The sequence below is a fragment of the Struthio camelus genome, chromosome 9, assembly GCF_040807025.1.
Source record: "Struthio camelus isolate bStrCam1 chromosome 9, bStrCam1.hap1, whole genome shotgun sequence".
Lineage (NCBI taxonomy): Eukaryota > Metazoa > Chordata > Aves > Struthioniformes > Struthionidae > Struthio > Struthio camelus.
This window is the reverse complement of record NC_090950.1, coordinates 32846488-32872249: the sequence shown is the minus strand read 5'-3', so window position 1 is coordinate 32872249 and position 25762 is coordinate 32846488. Positions and strand designations below refer to the sequence as shown.

At 39.4% G+C, this 25762-nt stretch overlaps 1 protein-coding gene across 1 annotated transcript; it reads right to left on the bottom strand.

Moving 5' to 3' along the window:
- Nucleotides 1-3: 3 nt before the first annotated feature.
- On the bottom strand, nucleotides 4-21823 carry DHX36 (DEAH-box helicase 36). The gene is made up of 25 exons (XM_068954154.1): nucleotides 21535-21823; nucleotides 21160-21281; nucleotides 20478-20679; nucleotides 19723-19761; nucleotides 19068-19238; nucleotides 18042-18121; nucleotides 16875-16949; nucleotides 16564-16730; nucleotides 15898-15979; nucleotides 15024-15164; nucleotides 13693-13795; nucleotides 11635-11722; nucleotides 9733-9788; nucleotides 9543-9607; nucleotides 8901-9044; nucleotides 8059-8176; nucleotides 7254-7352; nucleotides 5992-6165; nucleotides 5606-5692; nucleotides 4749-4832; nucleotides 4555-4654; nucleotides 4380-4470; nucleotides 2553-2673; nucleotides 1840-1992; nucleotides 4-946 (listed from the first exon to the last, which is right to left on the bottom strand). The coding sequence occupies exons 1-25, from the start codon at nucleotides 21814-21816 to the stop codon at nucleotides 761-763; spliced, it is 3030 nt and encodes a 1009-aa protein (XP_068810255.1). The 5' UTR covers nucleotides 21817-21823; the 3' UTR covers nucleotides 4-760.
- Nucleotides 21824-25762: the final 3939 nt, after the last annotated feature.

The window sequence follows — 25762 nt, the reverse complement described above, 5'->3', positions numbered from 1 at the left end:
AAATACCACTTTAAAGAAAAGTCTTTTAATGTAGTACTACATAACCTGTACATGTACGGCTTTAAAAAAGAAAAATTACTCCCACCATGACTTTAGATTATCTAAACACCATTCCTGTAGTTTAGTATTTTCATCAACACCAATGGCGGATGGGCACAGAAGGCAAAGAAAGATGAACTGAATGGAATTAAAGAAAGGAGAGAATATTCCTGAAAACTGAATTTGTACTGTGGAAAGAAACTACATTTATTTTCAAATTTAGCTTATAATTAAATTATAATTACCTTATGTGGAAATGCTGGTGAGGAAACTGCTGCACTGCTGGAATACATATATACAGTAGGTATAGCTACTTCCTCTCCACCCCAATAAAACACCTTTGGCGATGTTTCTACCAATAGCAAGATTATGACAGTTTAATTAACCAGTATTTTAGCAGTTCTTTTTTTTTTTTTTTTAAATATCTATTACCTGATGGAAAAAAGCTACTGCTTCAGGGGAATCAACAGGGGCAGGACAAGAACATACACCAACTAACACTGCTAGCATTGCCTTTTCCTCTTATTTTAAAAGCTACGTTAAACACAGAATACCATGCATATACAGATATTGCCAAATATTTTGAAATAACTGCTCTTCAGTATGAGGGAATTAGCAGCTCGCCCTAAAAAGTTTTTCTTCTAGCTAAATAAATGCTACAAAACAAAAAACAAACAGAAAAGGTGAATAAGTTGGCTTTATCAACACAAATGCAACTGTGTCAACTATAGCGTTCATTCTGAAATCGAGGAGCATAGTTCCTGGCACTTTCATTCTCCTGTGTTGTGATTAAGTCTATAATAGCTGTCAGCACTGCTGTATCCCTGGATTTAACATCGTTCCAGTCCACAGGGTGTGGGTTTTCTATTTTCTCTTGTAGAAGATCATCGAGCTCTTGCCTTAAATTCTGCAAAGGAGCGTGGAAATGGAGAGAGAGAGACGCATTTAGGAAACTTCGTGTAACAACGTTACTACAGTAAATTAAATCCCCTGGGTGCTCCCTTTTCCTGATCTTTGTCACCTACTATTCTAATGTCAATTCATTTCACCACTGCTGACTGCAGGATCAGAAGGTTCTTCTCAGAAAGTTCTACCTTTTATGGCAGATGACCATCTCTGGATGCAATGGCCTGTAATAGCTGTTTACTGTCTACTTCTGCCCAGTTTATCAAGTGACAGACTGTTCAGAATGTTTTCACTACCATTTTTTAAATTTACCTTCATCTACAAACCTTCACTAATTACTTTTGTGTTCTGTAGCTTAACAATAAATTGAATAGGACCAGAAAACAGCACTCTACTGGACCCCCATTTTGCCAGCAACTGAATTTGACTCTCCACTTCATTAACAATTTTGCTTCTAGTAATTCAGTAAGGTTTTTAAAAACAGGGCAGTAAGATTTCTTCATCTGCTTCACTGTAACGAGCATTTTATTAGCCACGACTGAGAGACACTGCGTTGAGAGGCCAGTTACGTATACTCTACAACTAGCACAATGTCTTTGTGCTTCAACAGCATCACTTGCTCAAATAGACAATAGTTCAGTCTTCCTTCCCAGAGTCACCTGGTAAGAAAGCCATATACTGTTCACGTGCAAAAACATATATACGTTACAGAAATGTAAACCTAACATGTACTTGAACTACTTAGTGGGAATACATTAAAAATATCAGTTATCTTCCTACAGCGATGCATTAGTAGGTACACAGCAACATCAAATACTGACTGTAACAGTGGTTCTTGTTAGAGGATTTTGTAAGTCTTCCATATGTGTTACTCTTATTATTAAACATAGTCACCTTAACTAAGTGCGCTATTCTTGCTGGAGACTGGAAAACAATCCATTCATCCACAGCAATAGTATCTTGATCTTTATCCTTCTGAATGGATATATCGCCTCCAAAGAACAAGAGACAGTACGGAGAAACCTCTGTACAATCATATAAGTAAATCTGCAACAAGACAAAATTGTCCAGTCACCCTTTAAAGCATATTAAATGATATGACTTAATCCCTAATAAAACATAGTACGCATGAAAGTTCCAGAAGATCATTTTTCAGAGTCATTCATCAATTTACAGAACAGATCTGAACTGACTCAGTTGAAGAAATTAAAAGCAGTATTTGATTAAACAAGAAACCAAACCAATTATTCCGTCAGCAATCAGATAAATTTTTGTCCAGTTGACTTTCTTCCATATATTCTAAAGTGTCGCACTAGATGAATGGAAAAACACCAACACATCTGTCTTTGTCAGAAGCAGGTATTTTATCTTTGGCTTCACAAAGACGTAAACATCTGACGGTTTCGTATATTAGTTGTCTGTGGAACAATGCCTGCATCACACAGAACAGAACCTGATGGCATGTAAAAGGAGCGACCCAAAACAGGAAGGCTTCAAAACAAAGCTGCTGCATACCTTCCAGCCCACAGTAAGAAGCACCTTCAGCCAGCCTTATTACTTAAAGAGCTACAAAAATAAATTACACAAAAATACAAACTTTCACATACACTGCTAGTTCTCATCTTCAAATGGTACACAAGCCAGTTATAATGGAACTCTGTCTCTTCCACATTAACAGACTTAGGATGAATATTAACTGATCCATCGGTCTTGGTGCAAACTTTCACCCTTAAAAGAAGAAAAACGGTTTTTAAGATTGAAATAAGATATTGAAAAGTTAGCAATTTATGTCCAAAGTTAAAAAAGCACTCCATTTCTCCACTACTGGGTTCTAAACTCTGAATACAGAAGGACATTCAAAGAAGTTTTAACTTCTTTCCCACAAAGACTACAAAAGAATACATAATATGAATTTTTAGACTTCCATCTCTCTCCACTTGAGAAGCCCGAATTCTTTGTTAAATATACCTTAAAGCAGCCTGTATTTCTCAAGCAGAAAAACAAGCGGCATTCTTTTCCTGAAAGAAGGGCTCAGTGAGTTACTACATTTGGTTACACAAACCAAGGTTTTTATCTATTTCTTGGAAAATCCACATAAGCAACTTAGATAGCTGAGCTCTTTGCTCTGTGTTAAGAGGTGACAACAACGCGGGAGAACGGACTTTCAAGCCACATCACTTTCAATCTAGAGTTGTGCAAGCGCTTAACACACGCCTGCCTTTGATACAATTCAACTCAAGGGATAACCTTCATACGCTTTGGTTACATTTACCATCTGAAAGCACATTTACTTCCCAATAATAATGGCTTCACGGAGTAAAAAGGAGAAATCAAGCACAATATGTATGAGACAACTGTTTTTTTCCTCCCTTCCTTATTTCAGAGCTGTAATTCTTCAGCTGTGGGTCACAGAGCACTCTACCCCTTGTGTGCCGAAGAAATATTTTGCAGAATACAGAGTTAAGTGTTTGGAACAGAAAGAGCCCACAGGAAACTGTTACTCAAATAGTTATTCTAGCAAAGTGATTTGAATAACAAATCTCTTGCTTAACGGTTGGCAAAACTGAACCTTCCTGGGCAGCCGGTTTGCATCTAGCTCCACCACGTGGCAAAGACAGCGATACAGCATCTTGCAGCAGGTTTGCAAACCTAATGTTACATGAATCCTTTAGGTGATTCAGGCTGACAGAGCCCAATTTAAAACAGATCTGGCTAGTGGTTGTCAGCTATAGCTCAGTTTACGTGAGGTAATCTAATTTTGATATAAGGCAGAACTCTGACTAGCTGTTCTTATTCCTTTCACGGAAATAATCACTTGAGGTGGTGGTGGTGGTGGTGGTGGTGGTGTTTTTTTTAATGAATTACAGACATAGCGATTGCTCCTACCACGTTATTTCCACATTGCACACCTGGAAGGATGATCCAAACGTTCAACCCTTCATTCTGTCCTACGTTTGGTTTACAGACTAGGAGTATCTGTATCCTGAGGAGCAGACAGTTAATGCTTTGTTGACAGAACACATATACTCCTGTGAATGTAAGAAATGGTAATCAACAGACCAGAGTTGCTGGGCTCTATTTGGCCAAATAATAAGAAAGGACAGTATTTCATGTGTTGCTGTAGATTAAAAGCGATGGCTAGAGTCCCTCAACAGTCATGCTGTTGACATATTTGTAACACTACAGACTGTGCGATAACTCACACCAATCACTGCATATACCAGTAGGTATCCAAACGGTTAAACAACGTTGCAGTTTCAGTAAGTAGAAATCAACAATCCCATGTTCTGGTCTGTCATTCACAAATGAAGTAATTCACACCACGACTGAGCTGCACAAAGAACTTCACGCATTCAAGCTGTTGCTTTGCCTTGCCAGACTACTTGGTGTAGAAAACACCTCATATACAAACCAATAAGATATGAAGTCCTTACATTTTTCTCTTTTTGCTAAAGCTTGGCCGGATCTTTGCAACTTTTGGATATAAACCAGCACAGATGACTGCTTTGAGTAACTTCTCATTATCTGTAGAAGACAGCAAAGTGAATAATGCAGTTCTGCAAACAGATTCCAGATATCACAAGTTTTCCGTTTCCTTCCACTCGTCACCTGAATTGGTATTAGATTTGGGATCCTTGGGGTCTCTGCTATTCACAAATCCAGCTGCAAGGAGATGCTCAGCAAACTGTCCTTTCATGTTATGCAGCATCTAGGAAATAAGAAGTGTGACAGAACGATGGTGTGCCAAAGGCTTCTCCCTGTCTCTCCCACAATCCTCTTTTTTCAAAGCATTAAGATGTTACCTGGAGTGTATTTGAAGAGAGGAAATACTCCCAGCAATAATCTTTTTCAGTTCTGAAACCACGACGCCGAGTCTCTTCCCAGCCCTTAAAAAAACAAAAAAACAAAAAAACAAAAAAAAAAACACCCACATCCGGAAAACCCACCATAGTTCAAAAGATTTTAAAAGTGAAAAAATACAAAAAGAGGACAAAGCAAAAACTGGACATCAATAAGCAATATGGTTATATTCTCTGGAAAAGAGAAAGCAAGCCCTTTGATCTCTTTGTATTACATAAAACTGGCTCTCTCTATAAGGAGCAAAAAATGCATAAAAATACAACTTTACAATTTGAATTGAAAAATTAGTTTTTCCATAACGAGGAGTGAAATATAGTCAAGTTTCCCAGAACTTCATTTGCTGTTATCGGCAGCCCTGGGTAGCACAACATTTCCAGGCTATTTACTTCCTCCTCTTCTTAGCCTGACAGAAGTCTCCAAGACTTCTGCAGTCAGCTTCAGCCTCCTATAGAGGCCAGAAGGACAAAAGTCTTAGTGATTTTTCAAGGGCAAATGGAAAATCGTCAAGAAAAGGTTTGACTATGTTCAGCTCACATTAAGCATACATTCAGCAAACAGCCACTTTTAACTATTAAGTTACATCTGCCTGCTCTTCATAAGCCTATCCACAAGAAATTCGGCTACTGAGTCTGAAGACAAGATTCCTTAACACTAAAAGGATGAAAATTAATTTGGTTCTGTGCTCTTGTAGAAAGCCAAGGAGAAATATTTCTGAGCAATCGTTGATCAGATTTTTCCTTAGAATAAAGCATATTGTTTTCTAGAAAAAACAAAAACTAATTAATGAAAACAAGCCTACCGTGAAAGCATTCACCACAGTCAGATGATCGCTTTTAGTGTTCTTTGATAGCTCCTTTCTTCTTGCATCTGCTACTTTCTCTTTGCCCTAAGAACAATTAGAACCTATAAAATATTCATGATTGACAAGCTATTCTTTCTTCCAGTTCTCTTTTCCTAATTAAAGCACACATATGCATGAATACTTCACGTGCAACGTACATGAAAATTAAAGTTACTCTATAAGCAAGGCTAATATCTCACAGTACACCCAGACAATCTTTCACTAACAAATGTAATTAACGTGAAAATAAGATTAAAGGGCTTTTAAACTACAGTATTTCAGTAAGCTCTAAAATCCTTTTGAGATTCTTCATATCTTATGTGTAATTCTCTTAGAGACTTTACCAGAGGAATGACAAAAGGGTCTTTGAAGCTGAGGCTAGCTGCAATTGTAAGTACTGGATCCAGGCAACAAAATAAAGCTCCAAAAAGGATCATTTTTCCGATATGTGGTTCAACCGGTAATCGCGCTAAATGGACACCTAGTGGAGTCAGTTCTTCTTGCCTGTCCAAAGCATTCTGTCAAAACAAATAAATAAAATCCACAAACACTATTTGAAAAGGTGAGGATTTCCCTGAAGTAGCAGTTGGTATACCTAGAGAACAACGGGAGGAGAACGCAGCTAGCTTTCACAACATAAGGGAGGAAAGCGATTATACAAATTACGGAGAACTGTTTAATACTGCCCTTTTTAGAAAAAGGAAAACATCATTAATTTTATTTCAAGCAGCTTATCGGGATCAGTGTCTTTCTGGACAGAGGTATAACATTTTTTAAACACTTTCCAATGTCATGTTCTCCTGATCAAGCTTATTTCTTAAGACTCATACTTTCCCCGCCACATCGCTTTTGTTCTTACTTAAGACTCTCCTTTGCTACTATACAGCCTAGTCACAGAACACTCATCCGAGCACATACAGATTTTTGCCTTCAATCTAAATGATGCCCTGCAACTAAATCAGGTGTTTCAATTTACTACTACAACTGATTTGTACAGGTAATAAAAAAACAACAACAAATAGCACAAATGTGTCATTAAACCCTCGGTCTCCATCATGCAAACAACATGCAGCCTTTTGCAACTTAATACTAAGGGGCTTTTCTAGCTTGTTTGTTTCATTAGCCTCTGCTCTCAGTGATCCCTTCTCATTCACAAGGGCACTGACATACGAGCTCTCTCCCCACCTCCCTTAACTGCCCACAGAAAAAAGGCATCTCAAACTCTTTACTAATCCAGCTGGGACAGGAAGGCTCACGTGGACATAGCCATGAGCAAGATGTTACAGAAGCAGAGAGTTAAATATCTATACAGAACCTAAAGAGACGGTATATTTGTGCTTTGAGTAACTTAGAAACTCCCTCGTGACCTACTTTATGCAACCCATAAAACTTCATCTATTGGGAATGGAAATTATTTCCTCCGTTCACTCTCATGAAGACAGAACACTGTACAACCTTGACATATAACGGGCCTGCAGAAGGCAATAAGGGGATTCACACGTCTAGACCCACACAGTCAGAATTGTCTTTGGTAAGAAACGGTTCAGTAACATGGCTCCAAGTGAGTTTTTCCTAGCAAGAAACAGTACATTAAATAATACTTTACCAGCTCCATTAGATGATTTATGGCCAACATTACAGCATCACGAGATGGTGGATCCATTAGTTTGCTCAGAAAATAAGCAATTCCGCCAAGCTTTAGAATCTGGGTGGGGTGGGGTGGGGTGGGGGGGACAAAAAACAGAAAAAAACAACGACATGATTAGAGAAGGATGGGTATCGAGCTCAAATTGGTGAGTAAGTACTGCACTGATTAATTCACAGCTTGAGGTAGAATGTCATTAGTTAAGGATTAAGGGCAAAAATAAAATATGCATTAACAAAGACATTTTATATATAAAGATCTATTCTTCACTCAATAGGTATGCGCATGTTATATAAACAGTTAAGTCATGAACTCCATTGCTTTTAAGCGGTATCTACGACTTCACTTTGAAGAATGAGTGACAGACAAAGACTTCAGTAACAAACTGCCAAAAAGGAAACTCATATCAGTTCTAAAACTACTCTTTTGTAAAATTTTTCAAAGATACCATGTCTTGTGACTCACTGGCATTCCCACAGAAACTCCTCTGACAAATGATATTTTTGGAGAAAAAAAAGCACAGTCCAAATTTGTGTTAATAGGCTCGAGCTTTTATTCGTACTGGACACAAACTTTTTTGGGGGGGGGCAGGCAAGTATGCACTTTGCAAACTTTGTTACAATTATTAGCTAAGGCTATTGTACTCTTGGTATAACAATTCTGACCGGAAGACCACCTCAGCCTCAGAACTGTATTAAGGTAATCTCTCAACCTCTTATTCCATTGCAAAAGTAAATGATATATGTTTGAAGAGTCACATATTTACCTTGATTTGTAAACACAGCTCTTCCAAAGGCGTCCTCAAGATCTCTGGTAACTGATAATCATCTAGAAGGCTAGCACGCAGTCCATTGTACAGATGGTAACAATGACCTGGCTGAACTCTGTAACATATTAAAAAAAATGTATTTCTTCCTATGGCATTGTGACATGATGACTGTGTTTAAAAATAAACAGCTTTCCAAAACATCTCAAGGCATTAAAACTGAAGTGAACTCAGCTGTAAAGCCATTCCAGCTTTTTGAAATACAGACCAGACTACAGGAAAACAAGAACACACTGAACAACAGAAACTCCCTATCAACTCCTCGGAAGGAGCAATGAAGAGATCAGAGAACAGTAAGTCTGAAGAGCTTACAGGAGAAAATATTCCATGCAGTATTTTAAGGGGAGAGAAATTTCAACTAACTTGGTATATTAGCTAATAATTAATTAGCTATTCATTATTAGATTAATTAGATATTAATTTACAAGTAATTTTTGCTTTAATGTATTGTATCCCTATAAAGGAGGTATGAAGGTAAACACCAGCAACACAAAGAATTAAAAAACAAACCAAAAAAATGCATGACTTGTTATTCCTCTGTAACGAGGAGGGAAACTCCCCGCTTCCAAATGCGGTGCGAGGTAAGTCAGTTTCCTAGAAAAATGGTGAAACCACTCTTTCAATGAGAGCAAGAGACCATCATGCTAGCATCTGCTTCTGAACCAGTGAAAAACAAAGCAATATATTTAACATGCTCTAACGTGGCTATCAAAGTTCTGTGCTCCAAGGGTGACGGAAGCTTAACATCATAAATATTTTCTAACTAGCTTTGTTATTCTTACCTTCCCGCTCGACCTTTCCTCTGCTTGGCATTAGCTTTACTAACCCACTCTGCTGCCATTGTGCTAATGTTGTTCTGTGTATCAAAGTGAGTTTCCTTTATTTTTCCACCATCTATAACGAATACCACATCATCTATTGTAATGCTGTTTAAAAAGAGAGACAAAAAAAAAAAGATGCAACTCCTCATCTTTGCAAGCTCCAACCCAGGATTTTAGAGAGGTTCAGCATCTTTACCCTCCCCCCCACCCCAAACTGCAAACCAACATTAACAATTCTGTGTTGGGAATTGCATTAAGAATTACATTACTAAGCATTTCAAGAGAGAGCTTGATCTATTCTCCTAGGTCTTGCAGAAGCCACAACACGGGGTTAAGAAGTCTGCAAAGAGGACAGATAGCTCAGACTTGTCACATACAACAAGTACGAGTCATTATAATCGTTCATGTTTTGATTGTTGCAAACAATTCTTAAAGGAAAACTTCAGTTTAATCTATAAACATCTCTAAAGATAAACTGTTACAAAATGAATGGTACAAATATCCAAACAACTGTTTTAGAAACAGGTTTATACTTTAGATTACCACTTCTGTTTATTTTGTTAAAAGTATAGCTTTCTTTAGGCTGTATAGCTAGCTATTTACCTAGTCTCTGCAATGTTGGTAGCAATCACGATTTTCCTTACTCCTGGTGGGGTCTTCTTAAAAACCTGTAATTATCCATCATCGTTCATTCACATGTTTGCCAAAACCAAGAGTATGCTGAATTCATTTTTTTTTTTTTTGGTAGTTGTGTAAAGTTACTTTATTACGCAACAATAAAGAAAAAGCATACCTGGGTCTGGTTAACAGTAGGCATCAATGAATGCAAAGGTATGATAATAAACCTATCTGAAAATTAAAACAGTAAAAGATACGGTATAAGCACAGAAACTTTAAGCATCCAGGAAAATTAAGTATAGAGGATAAAGAAATTATGATGTAAGTAAATTTACTGTTTCTTATTCTGAATTATTTTAATCATCAAGATATAATCATATCTTTTTAGATTTTTTATCAGCCATGTTCAATATATCAATGTAAAATCTCCTTCTGACTAGCATTTATCCACCCCCAGCTGAACTGTACGTGTTTCTTTCTGTGTGGTTGGGGGGTGGGAGGGAGAACAACACAAAATACAGATTTAAATCCTGGAATCTCAGAGGGATACAATCTAAGTAAATTCAATATCAGCTATAATGAAAAATGGGGGGTGAGAGAACTGTATTTCTGGGCCATGAACTGCACATACAGCTCAGGATAATTTTTCTTAAAATTCATGTTAGACTTTTACCCGGTCTGTCACCACAACAAATATTCTTTGCTGACAAATTAACTTAAGTGGCCAAGGCATCTCGAAATACGTTCTACTTCTAAAGCAGAAAAGTTTCCTAAGTTCACAGATTACTTTTATCTGCGATACATAATCGTCATATTCCTCTGCTGAAATGGCTTGCATTAGATAGAGGACAGGAGCATTTAAAAAAAAAAACAAACAAACAAACAAAAAAAAACACTAGTAACATTAGTCTTCAAACAAATTCCAGTCCTCCCCAAATGCTAGCAAACCATAAAAATACATGTATCTATATCATAAAAAAACCTAAAACTCCTTTACGGCTTTTTATTTCAGCATTTGCCATTTTGTATTTTGCTACATTGACTTGACAAGTTTAAGAAGTTATACGAAATAACGTGCAGTAAGCTAGATTTCATTTTTAGTATCTCAATTTCTTAGCAGCTCAAGTTTAATAAATAAACTGACAATCTCCTCCCTCTTTCAATAAGTCTGAAGCATCCCCCACTCAGGCTGCTTTTGCTTAAATGTGAAGAACCCAATTAAAGCATTACCGCAGGCAATAGAGTTACCTCTGCTAGTAATATTGCACAACTTATCAAATATAGCCCTTATTTCTGGAAGCCCCACAAAAATCAAGCATACTCCGATGGCACAGACTTCTCATTCACAGAATCACAGCGGTGCCTGGTTAGCCAATTAAACAAATCAACTGATTGTTTACTGAAGCTTTTTGTTTAGAAAGACGTTTTAGAATTTTTTCTTGGCTTAGTCCTAAAAATTCCAGTCCAGCTATGATCTACCGCAGTCTCTACTGATGCTTGCTTGCATTGCAACACGTGGACATTAAGCGTACTTATCATGAATTTTAAGCAGACCGTATCTGAGCAACAGTCAATGACACAGTTAGACAAGTTAGCGCTGAACACGAGCCTTGCAAAGGGGACAAATTAAAAGTGGTCAGGATATTTTAGTATTCTATTAACAAAGCTTCTAGGAATAAATAGCATTTAAAAGAACTATCAACAAAGCAGTAGGCAGAAGTGGCTGAGGAATGAAGAAAAATGAAGTCAACGCAGAATGAAGAAAATGACTTTCGATCTAGGATGAACTCCATCCAGATTTAAGAAAGGACAAAAGGAACAAGATGTAGGTTTGAGATTAATTTCCAGATTGTTCACTCCTATACTGAGAAAAATGGGTAATCATCATTAGTAGATGAAAGATAACTATAGAAGTGCAAAAAAGGCTGAACATACTGTAATCATCTTGAAAGGAAGAGAGGAAAGACAAGGGTGGGGGGGGGGGAAAAAACGGGGAACATCTGCAAACATACACAAAAATTAAAGAGTTTGCCACTAATAGTACTGCTAGAATTTTAATGTAAAATTTTGTCTTTACCTGACTTAAACATGACTTGTGACATCAAGAGATCATGCAAAGTGCTAATGTTGTCCCAGCCTGGAAGAAACACCAGAATTGCACCATCCTATATTAAAAAAGAGAAAGAAACACACGCAGGAAAAATATGTTTTTGATAAATTACATGCTATGTAAAATATTAACTGCTTGTATATTGATGTACATATTTTGGATAAGCAGTATTTCAGATATCATTGACTCAAATCCAGGACAAAGTCTGCAAGCTTGTTTTACAGAAAAGAGTTAGCAACATACAATGAAATTTATCTGACCTTAACAAAAATTTCCTTTTAAAAATTTTCCCTGGCAACGTTTTAAACACTGCCATGTCAACTTATCAAGCAACTTGAGTTGCAATTAAAATAGAACATTGCGAGAGGAAAACTAACATATGATTTTCAAACAGAAAGAACAAAGTGCGCAATAGCAGCAGCTCATTCCTGTTATCCACTGCTTAAGTGGTCTAACATTTGAAATGTAAGAGAGAGTTGACATTTTCAAAAAATTCTCTTTCAAAATTCTCTTAAAGAAGTCAGCCAATGTGTTTTCTCCTCCACACAGTTTTGAACATAGAAACAAATATAAGATACCTATGCTTATGACATAACCCATAACATATATATATAGTTTTCATCTGACAACCGAAGGTATTCTTGCTTCAAATTTGTCACTGCTTCAGGCATAGAAACCTTTGATAATAACGCACACAACAGCATTACAGACAAATCCATCTACTGGGACTTTGAAAAGGATTTTTAGCATAAGAATCTGATGCCATTATATTCCAAGATCTTTTTTCGCTAATGCACAGAATAGAAAGGAAGCTAGAATTTGAAATAAAAAGTACCTAAGACTTACTACACTGGGTCTGACTCTCACAGAAGTTTAAATATTACATTGCATAAGTGAGTGAAGGTCCCCAAATACTTTTTTTTTTTAAATTAAAGGATAATTAACAGAGCTGCATAGAACTGTCATCAGATAAATCTGATTGTGCCTTGTCTTCTTATTCAGAGACAGCTGTGTTACAAATGTAGCTGGGTTAACTACTAAGTTTGACAATCTGCAAGTAGGAAGTGTTTCCTAGCTGTGCCTTTCGTACACACGTGACTACACTTCCATTAGGCAGTATAACAATTCAGTCTTCACAGCACCCAGGTCCTACGTGGATTACTCAAGAGGAAAAGAAACATTTAAAGCCATTTGCACAGTGCAGATGAGACTGTGAGCACCAACGCTAAATAGCATTCTTGCCCTCTCCCTCCCATTGCTGACAAATTAAGAACAGAGATTTAGTAGTATGTTAAAGAGGTTTACAAGCAGTATTTTTTTTTACAGCTATTTCTCAAAATACAACTTTTACTACGTACATACACAATACAAAAAATGCTACCTTTGAGACAAAGACACTCAGTCACAAAAAGAGCTAAAAGTTAAAATTTAGTTTATAATTTTAAACTACTTTCCATCAAATGATTAAGATGTGTAATTTACTTAAAGGCTTTGTGGTATGCAAATACTTATCAAAAACAAGCAAGCAAACAGAAAACAATTAGAATCAAACAGCACCCAAACTTTCAGATGTCTATCCCTGTTTTATTTAAAAGAAGAACTCTCCTGTCAATGTAAGGAGTCTGATTGTCTTCTCTTGTTCAGAAAAGACCATGAATGAGAATTTATGAGAAGTGAATATATTTACAAGTCTTCCGAGTTTCTTATGCGACTTAAGTATACAGCTCTCATCAATGCTCACAATGCCTACTCACGAAAATGCTTGGATATGTGCTCCCATGTAAACGGGGATTGAATCCCATCATTTCAATAAACCTCAACTACCCGTACTCTCAGCTTACGGCTTAAACAGTGATTAGACATTTAAAGCTGGCAGATAACTCCTGAGACAAGCAAAGCCAAACTCTTCTTCCATATACCTATATAATTTACCAAAGTAACTTTATCAGCTCTGACATTCCCGATAGCCACTGACCACAATTCAGCAGCAGTATCAAAACATGGTGATACTAGATAGAAACATACCTCTTCTTCCAAAACAATGTGTCTGATAAGTGCTGCTATAAGGTCAAGGTCAACCTTGTCATCATCCATCATTTCCAAGGCATCTATAGTACTTGCTGAGTACCTACAGGCATCAGAATCATGCATATTAATAACTTATTAACATACAAAGTCACGCATTCATGTCTCTGTTAAAAGGCTACTGCAATCACACGCTTAAGTAGTCCACTTACTCTTCCATATATTTCTTGGTACAGTATTCTGATACAGCACAGTACAGTATTCTGGTACAGTATTCTGATCTTATACAATGTATAAGATGTAGAGAGGATTTTTTATACAGTGTGTAAAATTTAGTTTACTGCAATTACCATCAGTTTAGAATAGTGGTGCTAAGAACTTTCATGTTATGACTGAACTGCATTTGGAGCATTTACATGACGTCTCTCCTCCTCATGGATTATCTAGCATCTGAACAATTTGAGTTTACCCTTCAATTCACCTCCTGTAAACACTGAGTGAGGGATCTCTCTCCTATTCAGCCCTCCATTTTCAAGCAATCCAGTAACGTGGAAAGAATTGCCAATTGGTTCAAAAGATCTGTCAGGAAAGGGACCGAGAGGAGGAGTACAAACGGAGGAGTGGTGCAGGGGGTTGGGACAGAGATAGAGCACTTAAGACTCGTTCCCATGGGAAAGCAAGGTAAAACGGAGCCTCCTACATTCATTATTGCTACCAAACTGGATATATAGAAAGTCGCAAAACACAGAAGATACGCAAGACAGGAGAAAAACAGGAAGATGCTCTTCTTGGCAAAATCAGCCAGGCTATCCAATTAACCAGCTTATCCAGATCGCTAGCAAATTCTAGCAATTTATTTTGGTTTTAAGCCACTCTAGAGCAATATTAAAGCAATCTAAGGAAAAGGCTTCTGAAAAAACACTAGCGCATTTCGTATTGTCTTGATTATAAGACTAAAACACAGTGAGTTCTAACGCAAAGGGAAAAACTGAAAAAGGGGAAAACTCAAAAGAGGATTAAGGACCAAAGCTCAAGCCGCCTAATGTTATGTTGAAGACTGTAATGGACAATACCAAGATCAACAGCACGTGACTAACAGCTACAAGTTCTCTGATAGTTTGCACATGTAAAGGAAGTTAATTTTCTGCGATGACTGTAAAGCATTTCAATGCTCACTACCCAACTGCATTGGTAATTACGTTATTATCGTTTTCCACAATAGCTACTTAACGTCACTAGTAAAAGCACCGTTAAAAATAAAGCACTAATTTATGCTTCCCAGTCCTGAAGTGCCAAAATAACTTAATGTTGAAGAGTAACTTCAAAACAACCTGCCCCGCAGCTGCCTTAAATAGTCCGGCCATCGTTCTTTATAGATTTCCTCTTTTTCTTCTTTTTCTGGTCTGCTTACGTGTCCTTGCATGAAGCCTTTCTTCCACCGTGGCCGACGGTCTGTGTTTTCTGGAGTATACCTTTAAAGTTAAAAATAATTATTTTAAATTTTGAAATTAAAGCCTTTTAAACTCCATAGTATCTTTCTGAAGTATGGACAACAAGCAGCACTGGAACTATGCCATCTAATGGGATTCCTGAAAAATGTTTTCTGTAAGAAGTTTTATGTACTAAAACATTATCTCTAATAAGCATAAAGACAACTAGAAAAGAGTCTGAACAAATAAAAAGATAAGTTTGATTTAGTAAAAAATTCATAGACACTGCACGCAAGAACTGTTTTTCCGTTTCTATGAAAGTTTTCTTTTCCTCCTCAAGATTTCCAAGTTGCTACAACGTAACACTTCACTAAAAGTGCAATACTATTTTTAATTACAGTAGAAGCTAGTCAATCTCCCTTGAAAGGTTTTCTGGAACAAGGTGACTGCTATTGAACTTCAGTTCTCTTTTGAAAAACAAAACCAGCTTTCACAAAGTTAGTTATTTACGCTTTCACAAAGTTAGTTATTTACGCTTTCACAAAGTTAGTTATTTACGCTTTCACAAAGTTAGTTATTTACGCTTTCACAAAGTTAGTTATTTACGCTTTCACAAAGTTAGTTATTTACGCTTTCACAAAGTTAGTTATTTACGCTTTCACAAAGTTAGTTATTTACGCTGAGATAAGCTTTGAAAAGACATAATAAGCAAAACTGAACAAAATGCTATCAATGCACTGGTGTTCACTCACACTCAAAAAAAAACCACACCTACCTCAACTTTTCAATTACATCTTCCAGAAGATACTCCACCACAGGGAAAGTGAACCCAGGTATGTGAATCATTGGACAGTTATCTATTGAGAAAGTGTAACTCAGTTTTTAAATAGAAAATACAGCACTGAAAGAATAGCATTTTGCGTAAGAACAGTAGGCAATAAACGTTCTGTACTCTTTTGGCAGTATAACCGCAACGTCAACTCTCGTAAAAAAACACATCCATCTATCTCACGGAAGATGCCGAATGAACATCTAAATAAAATGGCCAAACGGAAAAGTACAGGTAGCAAGCGCTGTTTTTCCCAGTATTTTCATCTGGTTCCAGTTCCAGGATAAAACCTGTAAAATGAAGAACTAAAAACTTCACTGCGGTCACTCACTCTTACCACAGCTTCTAAAATACGGTAAATATGAGTAGATATTTAATATGACATTCACTCTGAAGATAACGTTTCCACAATATTTTTAATGGCAAACACAGAAGCAACATATGTCCATGAGGAGATAAAATTAAGGGAATAAAAATCTCCAACAATTAGTAAATATTTATAAAAGTTGAATCAACCTCAATAAAAGTCAAACCTAAAACTTGAGAACTGCATTACACTGTACAAGCCTAAATTACCTAAGAAGGAACACTCATAGGATTAATTTCACCTACCAAAATACTCCGAAAACTTCTCAGCGTTTAAAGTAGCACTCATTAGTATTACTTTCAGATCCGAACGAACATTCAACAGATCTTTAATAATGCTCATTAAAACATCGGATTGAAGATTTCTTTCGTGAATTTCATCAAGGACTACATGACTAACACTGGACAAATGCCTAAAATAAGAGAGCAAAAATTAAACATATTTGTTTTCAGCAACAATAAAAAAATAGAACAGGAGCTCGTAGATATTAGAATCAGCTCATTAGTCAAGTCATTTGATAACTGCATTTAGTTTCTTACTACATATGAAGACTTACTTATCTGACTGGAGCCACTGTAGGACAATTCCTGTGGTACAGTATAAAATGGAACCTTGTTTCCTTGGTAACCGACTGAAAGAGATACATTTACAATTCCTGAGTTCTCTCTTTTTATTTTACAAAGTACTTTAAAAGCTTAAAAGCAAAACGCAGATAGTCATTAGAGACATCATGAAGTATACCTCATTCAGCTTTGTTCTCTAACTTGCTCACTTAAAGTTCAGTTGGTGGAACAAGAAATTAGCCCAGAGTTGCAGCATTACTGTTGATGGGCAATGAAGAACTTGTAACCTGACAGAACATCTGACTTCCCAGACATTATTTCTCATCATTTGCACATTTTTCTGCTCATCCCAAACTGTTGCAGCTATTTAAGCGCCACGCAGATGACAGCTGGAGGTTAAGCATACAGCAATATAGCGTTCTTGATTACACAACCCAAAAGTATAAATGAGAGTTGGTAACCTAGTACTTCACATTAAAATGCTGTCGAAAGGACTGAGCTGAGAGCAGTTGCTCTCAACGCTATTTGAGATTTTGTTGTTTACTGGTAATGTTTCAGTTTAATTTTTTGAAGTTACAGATGACCCTAGACGTAATAGCTTTTGCTCTACAGCACAACCCTATGAATTCTTGTCAATGTGCCTAACTATTACCTGATTTCAATGGAACTACTCAATAGGTAAGTGCAGCAAACACATAACTGTTCCCAGAAATGTGGCTTTGAGCATTTTCTCCTTCAGCATTTCAATTCCTCCTTTAAATTAATGAATTCAGGATATCAGTTTTCTCTCTGTCTGTATAGCAGAGCCTTTTAAAAGAGCTGGATAAAGGACTTATTAGACAAAGTACAACTGGGCGCTAACCAAGGCTACGTGGCGTGGAGTTCAGAACTGGCTTGGGATCAACTAACTCGCAACACAGCAGATCAACATCAAATTACCCATTTACACGCTGCATAAAATACAACCATTGCACTCAAACTTTCTGCCGAGCGTCAGCGATTTTACTCCCTACCCCAGCTATTCACGGGTCTTTTGGAGAAAATACCCGAATGAAAGCTCTTGTGTATGTTAAGAGCCAATTTTCAAATATTCACGCTTGATTAACAAGAGCTACTAGTTTATACGCAGACACAAAAGTTGCTACGAGAGCCCTTCTTACCTCTGTAGACGAATTTGGTATCCTGTACTCTTGCCATTACCGCATGCTTCTGCCCTTTCAGCAGCAACTCTCTCAGCCACCTTAAAAGTCAAAACACTGCATTAAAAACAAACAAATCACAAGGGTGATCTACAATTTAGCTACTCATCAATAGGAAATACCTAGAACAGAGATATTATATAGTCAACAAGAAAAAAATACTAAAAACTACTTTCTGCCTTCCATTGACGGTGGCGTTTCCTGGCTAATCCCAAGAACAGGTTTGCAATTTAAACTGTATTTTAGAGGAACACAACCTATTAGGTATTAGCACTAAATTCTCCCAGAATGCATCTTTCATTAAGGCAAGTTTTTCCTCACGGGAAATTATACTTAACTGTCAAAAAGAGTAATTACTGTACGCTTAACAGTCAAATTCTTTCTTGGTCATTAATGTGTTTCTAAAGGGCCTGAAGCAATATTAGTATTCACCTTAATCTGCATCTGCCCTGTCCAACTCCATTAAAACCCTAGTATCGGGTACAAACAAATTCACAGAAAAATGAGGCCTGCTGTGCCAGTACTCTGCTAACCAACAAAACTTACAAAATGCTAGGTTAGTGTACATTAACAAAATTATTCTTGGCAGAAGTATAAGACTGAAAATTAACATAAAAAAGGCCACCTTAGCTGTCCACTATAGGCTGAATTCTGGTCTTGAGTGTTAAATATAGTGTGAGTAGACTGGACGGTGGATCAGTTTCTCCGAGAGGTGTGCACTTTCTATCTCACTGTTTGAACTTTTTCCAGCTCTTCTTTCCTTCAAATAATCTAGCAGATTGCATACTCAGTCCACACAGTTTCCCAGGAAGTTTAGGCTCGATAATAAATGTATTTTCATTCAATTGATTCCGAGTAAGGTGGTAATTTTTTTCCCTTCAGATTTATTGTAAGGAGGAAAAAAAAAAAAAAACCACACCACACACACACACACACACACACACAAAAAAGCAATGAAGTTACTCAGTCTGTCAAAATAGCACTTACTGAGATGGCACTGATCCTCCTAGGTTGAGTACATACAATCCTGCATGTAGACCCTATCCCATGCTCAATGTAATCATCCAAGATGAACTGAGTAACTTGTGTAGTCTTTCCACAACCAGTCTCACCACTAATCACAGTTACCCGATTATTGTTTATCAGGTTTACAAGTTCCTGTTTCCAAACAGAGAAAAAACATTTACAAATATTAGGGACCACAACAGATTTTAGAAGAATTTTGAGAATTCTCTACTACAGTGAAGTGAACTCAAAAAAAAAAATAAAATCTCATAGCATTTAGAAGGCAGGTATTCAACTGTTTCTATTAACATTGAAGAGAAAAAGAAAAAAATAGCTATATGTCTAAAAAAAATTGAATTAAATGCATCTAACATTCAAAACCATTTCTACGAATACGATCTTTACTGATAAAACTGTATATGATCTCAGAATAAGTTTCTACATATCTTGAAGCAATGAACTTTAGAAACTTCAGTACCTTCATAAAAAGGTGAGACCCTCAAACAAAAAAAAACACACCTGCCACAAAAGTTTCCTGTTCTATACTTGCGTATTGTGTTTAGTCCCAGTTATGTAGACAGAATTCTCCCATTTTACAACAGAGGTGCATACTATTTCAAGATAAAAATACATTTACCTTTCTCATCCCATATGACGGGAGTTTCTCTCGGAATCTCTGGTTTTAAAAAAAAAAAAAAAAAAAAGGCAAAAGCCAATCATAAGTATCTGTAAACGCTTTTTCAATACTGAGGTAATATAACAGATTTTATCTAGACTAAACTGAGAAAAAAGCATGACATTCTGTTCAACTAAGACCCATATAAACATAAGCCCACTATAAATAAATTTAATTCAAGCACGTGTTCAGTTTTACTAAATTTAGGAAAATTATTTTAAACTAGCAGCTCAGTACATGAAAAGGTACATATATGCATGTACAAGACAAGGCTCTTGAACAGAGAGCTTGCTTCTGATAAACAAAACGGCTTCACCGTGTATCAGCCTAATCCATCACCTTTATAAAACGTAGTTTATGTTGTTCTAAGAGGTGATTTCTCCAGAGTCCGTTTTCCTTTTAGTTTTAGACACAAATCTGTGGATAAATTCATTTTCAAAGAAGATCTACTAAATGTTTATGCTTAAAGTTAGACGCGCAATTTCTAATGCTCTTAGATTTTATACAATCCAAAATTATCACTAAAGTCTGTTATTCAATCACTGTCCTATAAATGGGCATGTGTTTTGTAAAAAACTATGAAAGTAACTGTTTTAGCACACCTAACATCATGACAACTTCCCAGTAAATAAACTGTAAGTGGTTATGTGTCCTGGTTATGTTAATTTACAAAAAATAAAAGTTAAAAGCTTTCCATTTAACACATTAGAAAGTACCTGCATTTCAATATATCTCGGATCAGATTTCTTCTGTCTTAAGTCTTCTTTGAGTTGCTCATCTAAATCAGCATCTTGATCATTTTTCTCAAAGAGATATTCTGCATCTCGATCAAGAAATGCTTTTTCCAAGATCGGCCTCTGTTTTACCGGAGCTTTTTCCACAGCTGGTTTCACTTTTGCAGGCTGTTCTGGAGTGTGTCTGAAATAAATGTAGGGTACAAACACTTTCAAGAATATCCAGTATGCGCTTGGCCACCAAGAAAAGCATACGGCACCACTCAAGGCAAACCTTGTATCTGTTCTTGAGACATTATATCCACAAGTTACTTGACCCCAATGGGATGGGGAACACAGGGTATGTTGTTAAAACAGCTGACGTTTTAAAAATTACCAGTCATCAAATATTTGACCCTGGTATCTAGAAACACAATGTGCTCCTTTGTAATGAAAAAAAAAAACTAACAAAGGCACAAAACATCTCTAGAAAACTACCACTCAACCTACCGTCAGAGCCACTGCTCTGCATCTGGCTCTTTCAGCAAAACACAGACCCAAGCAATATATTTATTAACCTAATTCACTCAGGGAATCTAGAAATCTTCTGCTGTATTTTCTGCTTCCAACCTGCAGGAAAATCATTTGATCCAAGCTATAACAAAGCGTAAGCGTTTCGTTTTACCCTTCTTCATCCCCAGACCACCAGGACATGGCTTCTTGCTCTTTTTCGTTCTTAGTCTGGACAGTGTTCAGCAACTGCACGATTTGCTCTTCCCTGCGTTCATCCATTCGCACGACAGCTCTCTGGTACAAACGAAGAAAAGCGCTGTTTTCACCAACGCGTACTCAGCAAACCTACGGAGGCAGCGCATCTTTGACCCATGCACCCCGTTCTGAAAGCACAACTTCGGGAAGCGCGCTTAACAGCTTGCCCCGCCTCCTCCTGACGGGCGACGCGCTCACCCCGCTCTCCCGCCGGCTCCTCGCCCACCCCGGCGCCCCAACCCCCTCCCCCAGCTGAAGGGATCCGTTAAACCAGCGGATCCCCGGCCTTCACCTGCTGCCGGTCCGTCTCTTTGCTCTTCTGGCCCTGCTTCCGCGCGTACCACAGCCCGATCTCGCGGCCCTTGAGGTGGCTGGGGTGGCGCCCCCGCCCGCCCCCGCCGCGGCCCCCATGCCCCCCCGAGGCGGCGGCGGCGGCGGCGGAGGAGGAGGAAGAGGAGGGCCGGGGCCCGCCGTCCCGGCCCCAGTCCCTGCGGTGCTCGTAGCTCATGGCCGCCGCGCCGCCCCGGCCGCCGGCACGCAACAGCAGTGCCGCGGCCGCTGCCGCCCGCCTCATCCGCCGCCTCACTTCCGCCCGCCGCGCCCCGCCCCGCCCTTCCGCCGCCGCCGCCGCCGCCGGGCCGCGGGTTCGAGTCCCCGTCCGTCCCCGCCTGCCCGCCGCCCGGGGCCGCCTCGAGCTTGCAGGAGCGGCCGCGGCGCCCCCGCTGCGGGCGGCGGCGGGACCGGAGCCTCGAGGCCGCCCTCGCGCGGGGCTTCACTCGCTCCCGCAGCCTGCCCCGCCACGGCGCTCTTTTCCTAGCAAATTCAGGTGTTTTGGCCAATGTCCTCTCCAAATAGCAATGCGAGCCGCTACAACATCAGCTGTGACAGCCTGAAGGCTCAGAGTAAGATGTCGATGACATCTGTACCAGCTTGACATTGCCAAATTTTAAGATGGTAGCGCTGTCTGAAACATACCTGGGGGGGAAGCATAACGCTCATTAAATATGGTAAAACATTCAACAGAGTATGTAATACAAGTTCATCTTACAGGAAAATCTCTTCTTGTCTCAATTACAGATGTGATTTTCATTTCCCTTTCAGGGACTAGAAATAACATTTTAAGGAAACAAACAGTATTAAATGTTGCTCTCTAATCTATTATCACACACTTTCTGTGTACCAGAACTGCATTTCTGTATTTTTTTTAACATATTGCATATACACATTTAAATAACTACTAGTTCAGGGTATGATGTGTTGATTGTCGCTTCATGTGATTCGCTTTGTCCAAGTTCTCTAAAGTGTTAAATTAAACCTTTTAATTCAGGCAAAATTATTAGCAGAATTATTAGGCTTTCAATGGTAATTAATGTTCCTTTTGTTCCCTTCAACATCATTGTGATACTATAAACGGTTCTTCAATCTCATTTCTTTACATCATTTTTTTTGCCTTTTCTTCCTTGTTGTCACTCCACGGCAATTTACATTCGTTCACAAATTACTAGCACTCAGATCTCTGAAATACACATGCACAGATTTTCAAACTTCTTTCAGGTTAAGCACCGCTTCTTTCAGAGGAAATGAAATTATTGCATTAAATTATTTTCTCTAAATCTCAAACCTGCAATTTACCTGAAATCTAACTACTTGCAGCAGTTGATTATGTAAAAAGGCAAGAAATAGTTGCCTGAGTTAAAGACCTACATCTACATTTTATTTATTCCCTTCCTCTGGAATAATGCTTTCTGCTTCCAAGTAGCCACTTATCTTGCTGCTATGCTTATCCTTCTCCATGCTCTGTTTTTTTCTAAGTCACTGTGCTTATTTTCAGTCCTTGACAGTGCTGCCTCGCTATACAATTTTGGAAGTTCTTTTTTCTTTCTCTTTTTTTTAACAAGTTCCTCAGAGCAAATGAACAATGGAGTTTGACATCCTGGCTGACTGCAAAAGGAAATCAACCTCACGCTATGCAATCGTGCAGAATAGGTGGAGTGGACATAGGCTGCAGAAGTCCTTTAGTGAAAACCAGCAGCTTATGCTGGATGCAGTTAAGAGGGGGAAGTCAGTACAGCATTCATAAAAAGGAAACAGGCTGTACAGACTGATGAGCCTACATTGCTTTTAGGACCAGAACTCCAGTGCACTGCACTGTATCACAGAGATATACCAACTCACCTAGAGCTAATCTGTATGTCTATAAAATGGCCTAGCATCAGGCCAAGTCTCGCACAAGGAGGGTTTGGGGCAGGAAACATCAGGTGGTCCGTTTTAGCTCTCCTGCATTTCGGGTACAAGAGCATGCCAGAGAGGCTGTGATTTTAATTTGAATGAGAACAGGCAAGTCAGGAAATAGAGAGCCAGATCTTTGAGTCATCAGCACAAAGAGAGTAGCTGAACTTCGTGTTTTTGTGTGTGGTTACCCAGAGACATGATAAAGGGGGACAAGGAGGGGACCAAGCTCAGAGAATACAGAAGACTGGAAGGTACTGAGGACAATCATCTGAAAGACAAATCAGAGGAACAAGCATGAGAGAGAAATAAGAAGGAAATACACTTCTTCCTCAGTTCCCCCTTTTCATCCTGCTTCTGTGGCTTAATATGGACTAGAGTGCGCGCTCCATAGTTTCTTACTCTTATCATCTAACACGAACTAACAGCAATTTCACAGTATTCTTGAGAAGTCCCACAGTGGCAACCAGCTAGGGAGTAAAGAAGATTCAAGGAAAAATAATTCTTAGAAATCTAAGAAGGAATACTGAAAAAAAAATCCCACTCTGAAATATGTCACCGGAACACCTCTGTAAGCTAAACCAGGGAAAATGTCACAAGTCCTTCTGAAAGGATAGAGTGGGATGGGAGAGATGAAAAAACATCCTGCTGCTCAAGTATGAATTTTCATGTCAATGGCATGACATTATCCACACGCAAGTGAACTTGACTTCTGAGCGGAGTTCGCTAAGGCCAGCCCTCAGGAATTCCACACCGTGGGGACAAGAGAGGAAGGCTGGAGAGCGGAAGACTCTCCCTTGGTCGAGGAGGATCAGGTTAGAGATCTTTTGTCCAAACTTGACATCCATAAATCCATGGGCCCCGATGGGATGCACCCACGAGTGCTGAGGGAGCTGGCGGATGTTATCGCTAGGCCACTCTCCATCATCTTGGAAAGGTCCTGGAGATCAGGAGAGGTGCCTGAGGACTGGAAGAAAGCTAACGTCACTCCAATCTTCTGAGAGGGCAAGGAGGAGGAGCCAGGGAACTACAGGCCTGTCAGCCTCCGCTCAGTCCCTAGAAAGGTGATGGAACAGCTCATCCTGGAGGCCATCTCTCTAAGCATGTGGAGGACAAGAAGGTGATCAAAAGGTGATCAGGAGCAGTCAGCATGGATGCACCAAAGGGAAATCATGCTTGACCCACCAGATAGCTTTCTATGATGGGACACCTGGCTGGGTAGATGAGGGGAGATGGATGCAGTGGATGTTGTCTCCCTGGACTTCAGCAAGGCAAGCTGAGACACTGTCTCCCATCACCGTGTCCTCACAGGCAAGCTCAGGAAGTGTGGGCTGGATGAGTGGACGGTGAGGTGGCTTGAGAACTGGCTGGATGGCCGAGCTCAGAGGGTTGTGGTGAATGGCGCAGAGTCAAGCTGGAGGCCTGTGGCTAGTGGTGTCCCCCAGGGGTCAGTCCTGGGTCCAGTCTTGTTCAACTTAGTCATCAGTGACCTGGACGGAGGGACAGAGTGCACCCGCAGCAAGTCTGCTGACGATACTAAACTGGGAAGAGTGGCTGATACCCCAGAGGGCTGTGCTGCCACTCAGAGGGACCTGGACAGGCTGGAGAGCTGGGCAGAGAGGAACCTCATGGAGTTCCACAAAGGCAAGTGCAGGGTCCTGCACCCGGGAAGGAATAACCCCATGCACCAGGGGCTGACCTGCTGGAAAGCAGCTCTGCCGAGAAGGGCCTGGGAGTCGAGGTGGACAGCAAGCTGACCATGAGCCAGCAGTGTGCCCTTGTGGCCAAGAAGGCCAACAGCATCCTGGGCTGCATTAGGCAGAGTGTGGCCAGCAGGTCGAGGGAGGTGATCCTGCCCCTCTACTCAGCCCTGCGGAGGCCTCACCTGGAGTACTGCGTCCAATTCTGGGCTCCCCACTACAAGAGAGACATGGCACTGCTGGAGAGAGTCCAGCGGAGGGCTACCAAGATGATTAGAGGGCTGGAGCACCTCTCCTATGAGGAAAGACTGCAAGAGCTGGGCCTGGTCAGCCTGGAGGAGACTGAAGGGGGATCTGCTCAATGTGTACAAGTCTCTGAAGGAAGGGTGTCAAGAGGATGGGGCCAGACTCTTCTCCGTGGTGCCCAGCAGCAGGACAAGGGGCAACGGGCACAAACTGAAACACAGGAAGGTCCATCTGAACATGAGGAAAAACTTCTTTACTGTGAGGGTGACAGAGCATTGGAACAGGTTGCCCAGAGAGGTAGTGGAGTCTCCTTCCCTGGAGATATTCAAAACTTACCTGGACGCG

What these genes read in the sequence shown, in the direction of transcription:
- DHX36 (XM_068954154.1), bottom strand. Translation starts at nt 21,816, where the DNA reads ATGAGGCGGGCGGCAGCGGCCGCGGCACTGCTGTTGCGTGCCGGCGGC. An exon ending in TGGTCTGGGGATGAAGAAGG is followed by an intron (nt 20,680 to 21,159) that starts GTAAAACGAAAC and finishes CATTTATTTCAG; the next exon opens with ACACACTCCAGAACAGCCTG. An exon ending in GAATAGCGCACTTAGTTAAG is followed by an intron (nt 947 to 1,839) that starts GTGACTATGTTT and finishes GCTCCTTTGCAG; the next exon opens with AATTTAAGGCAAGAGCTCGA.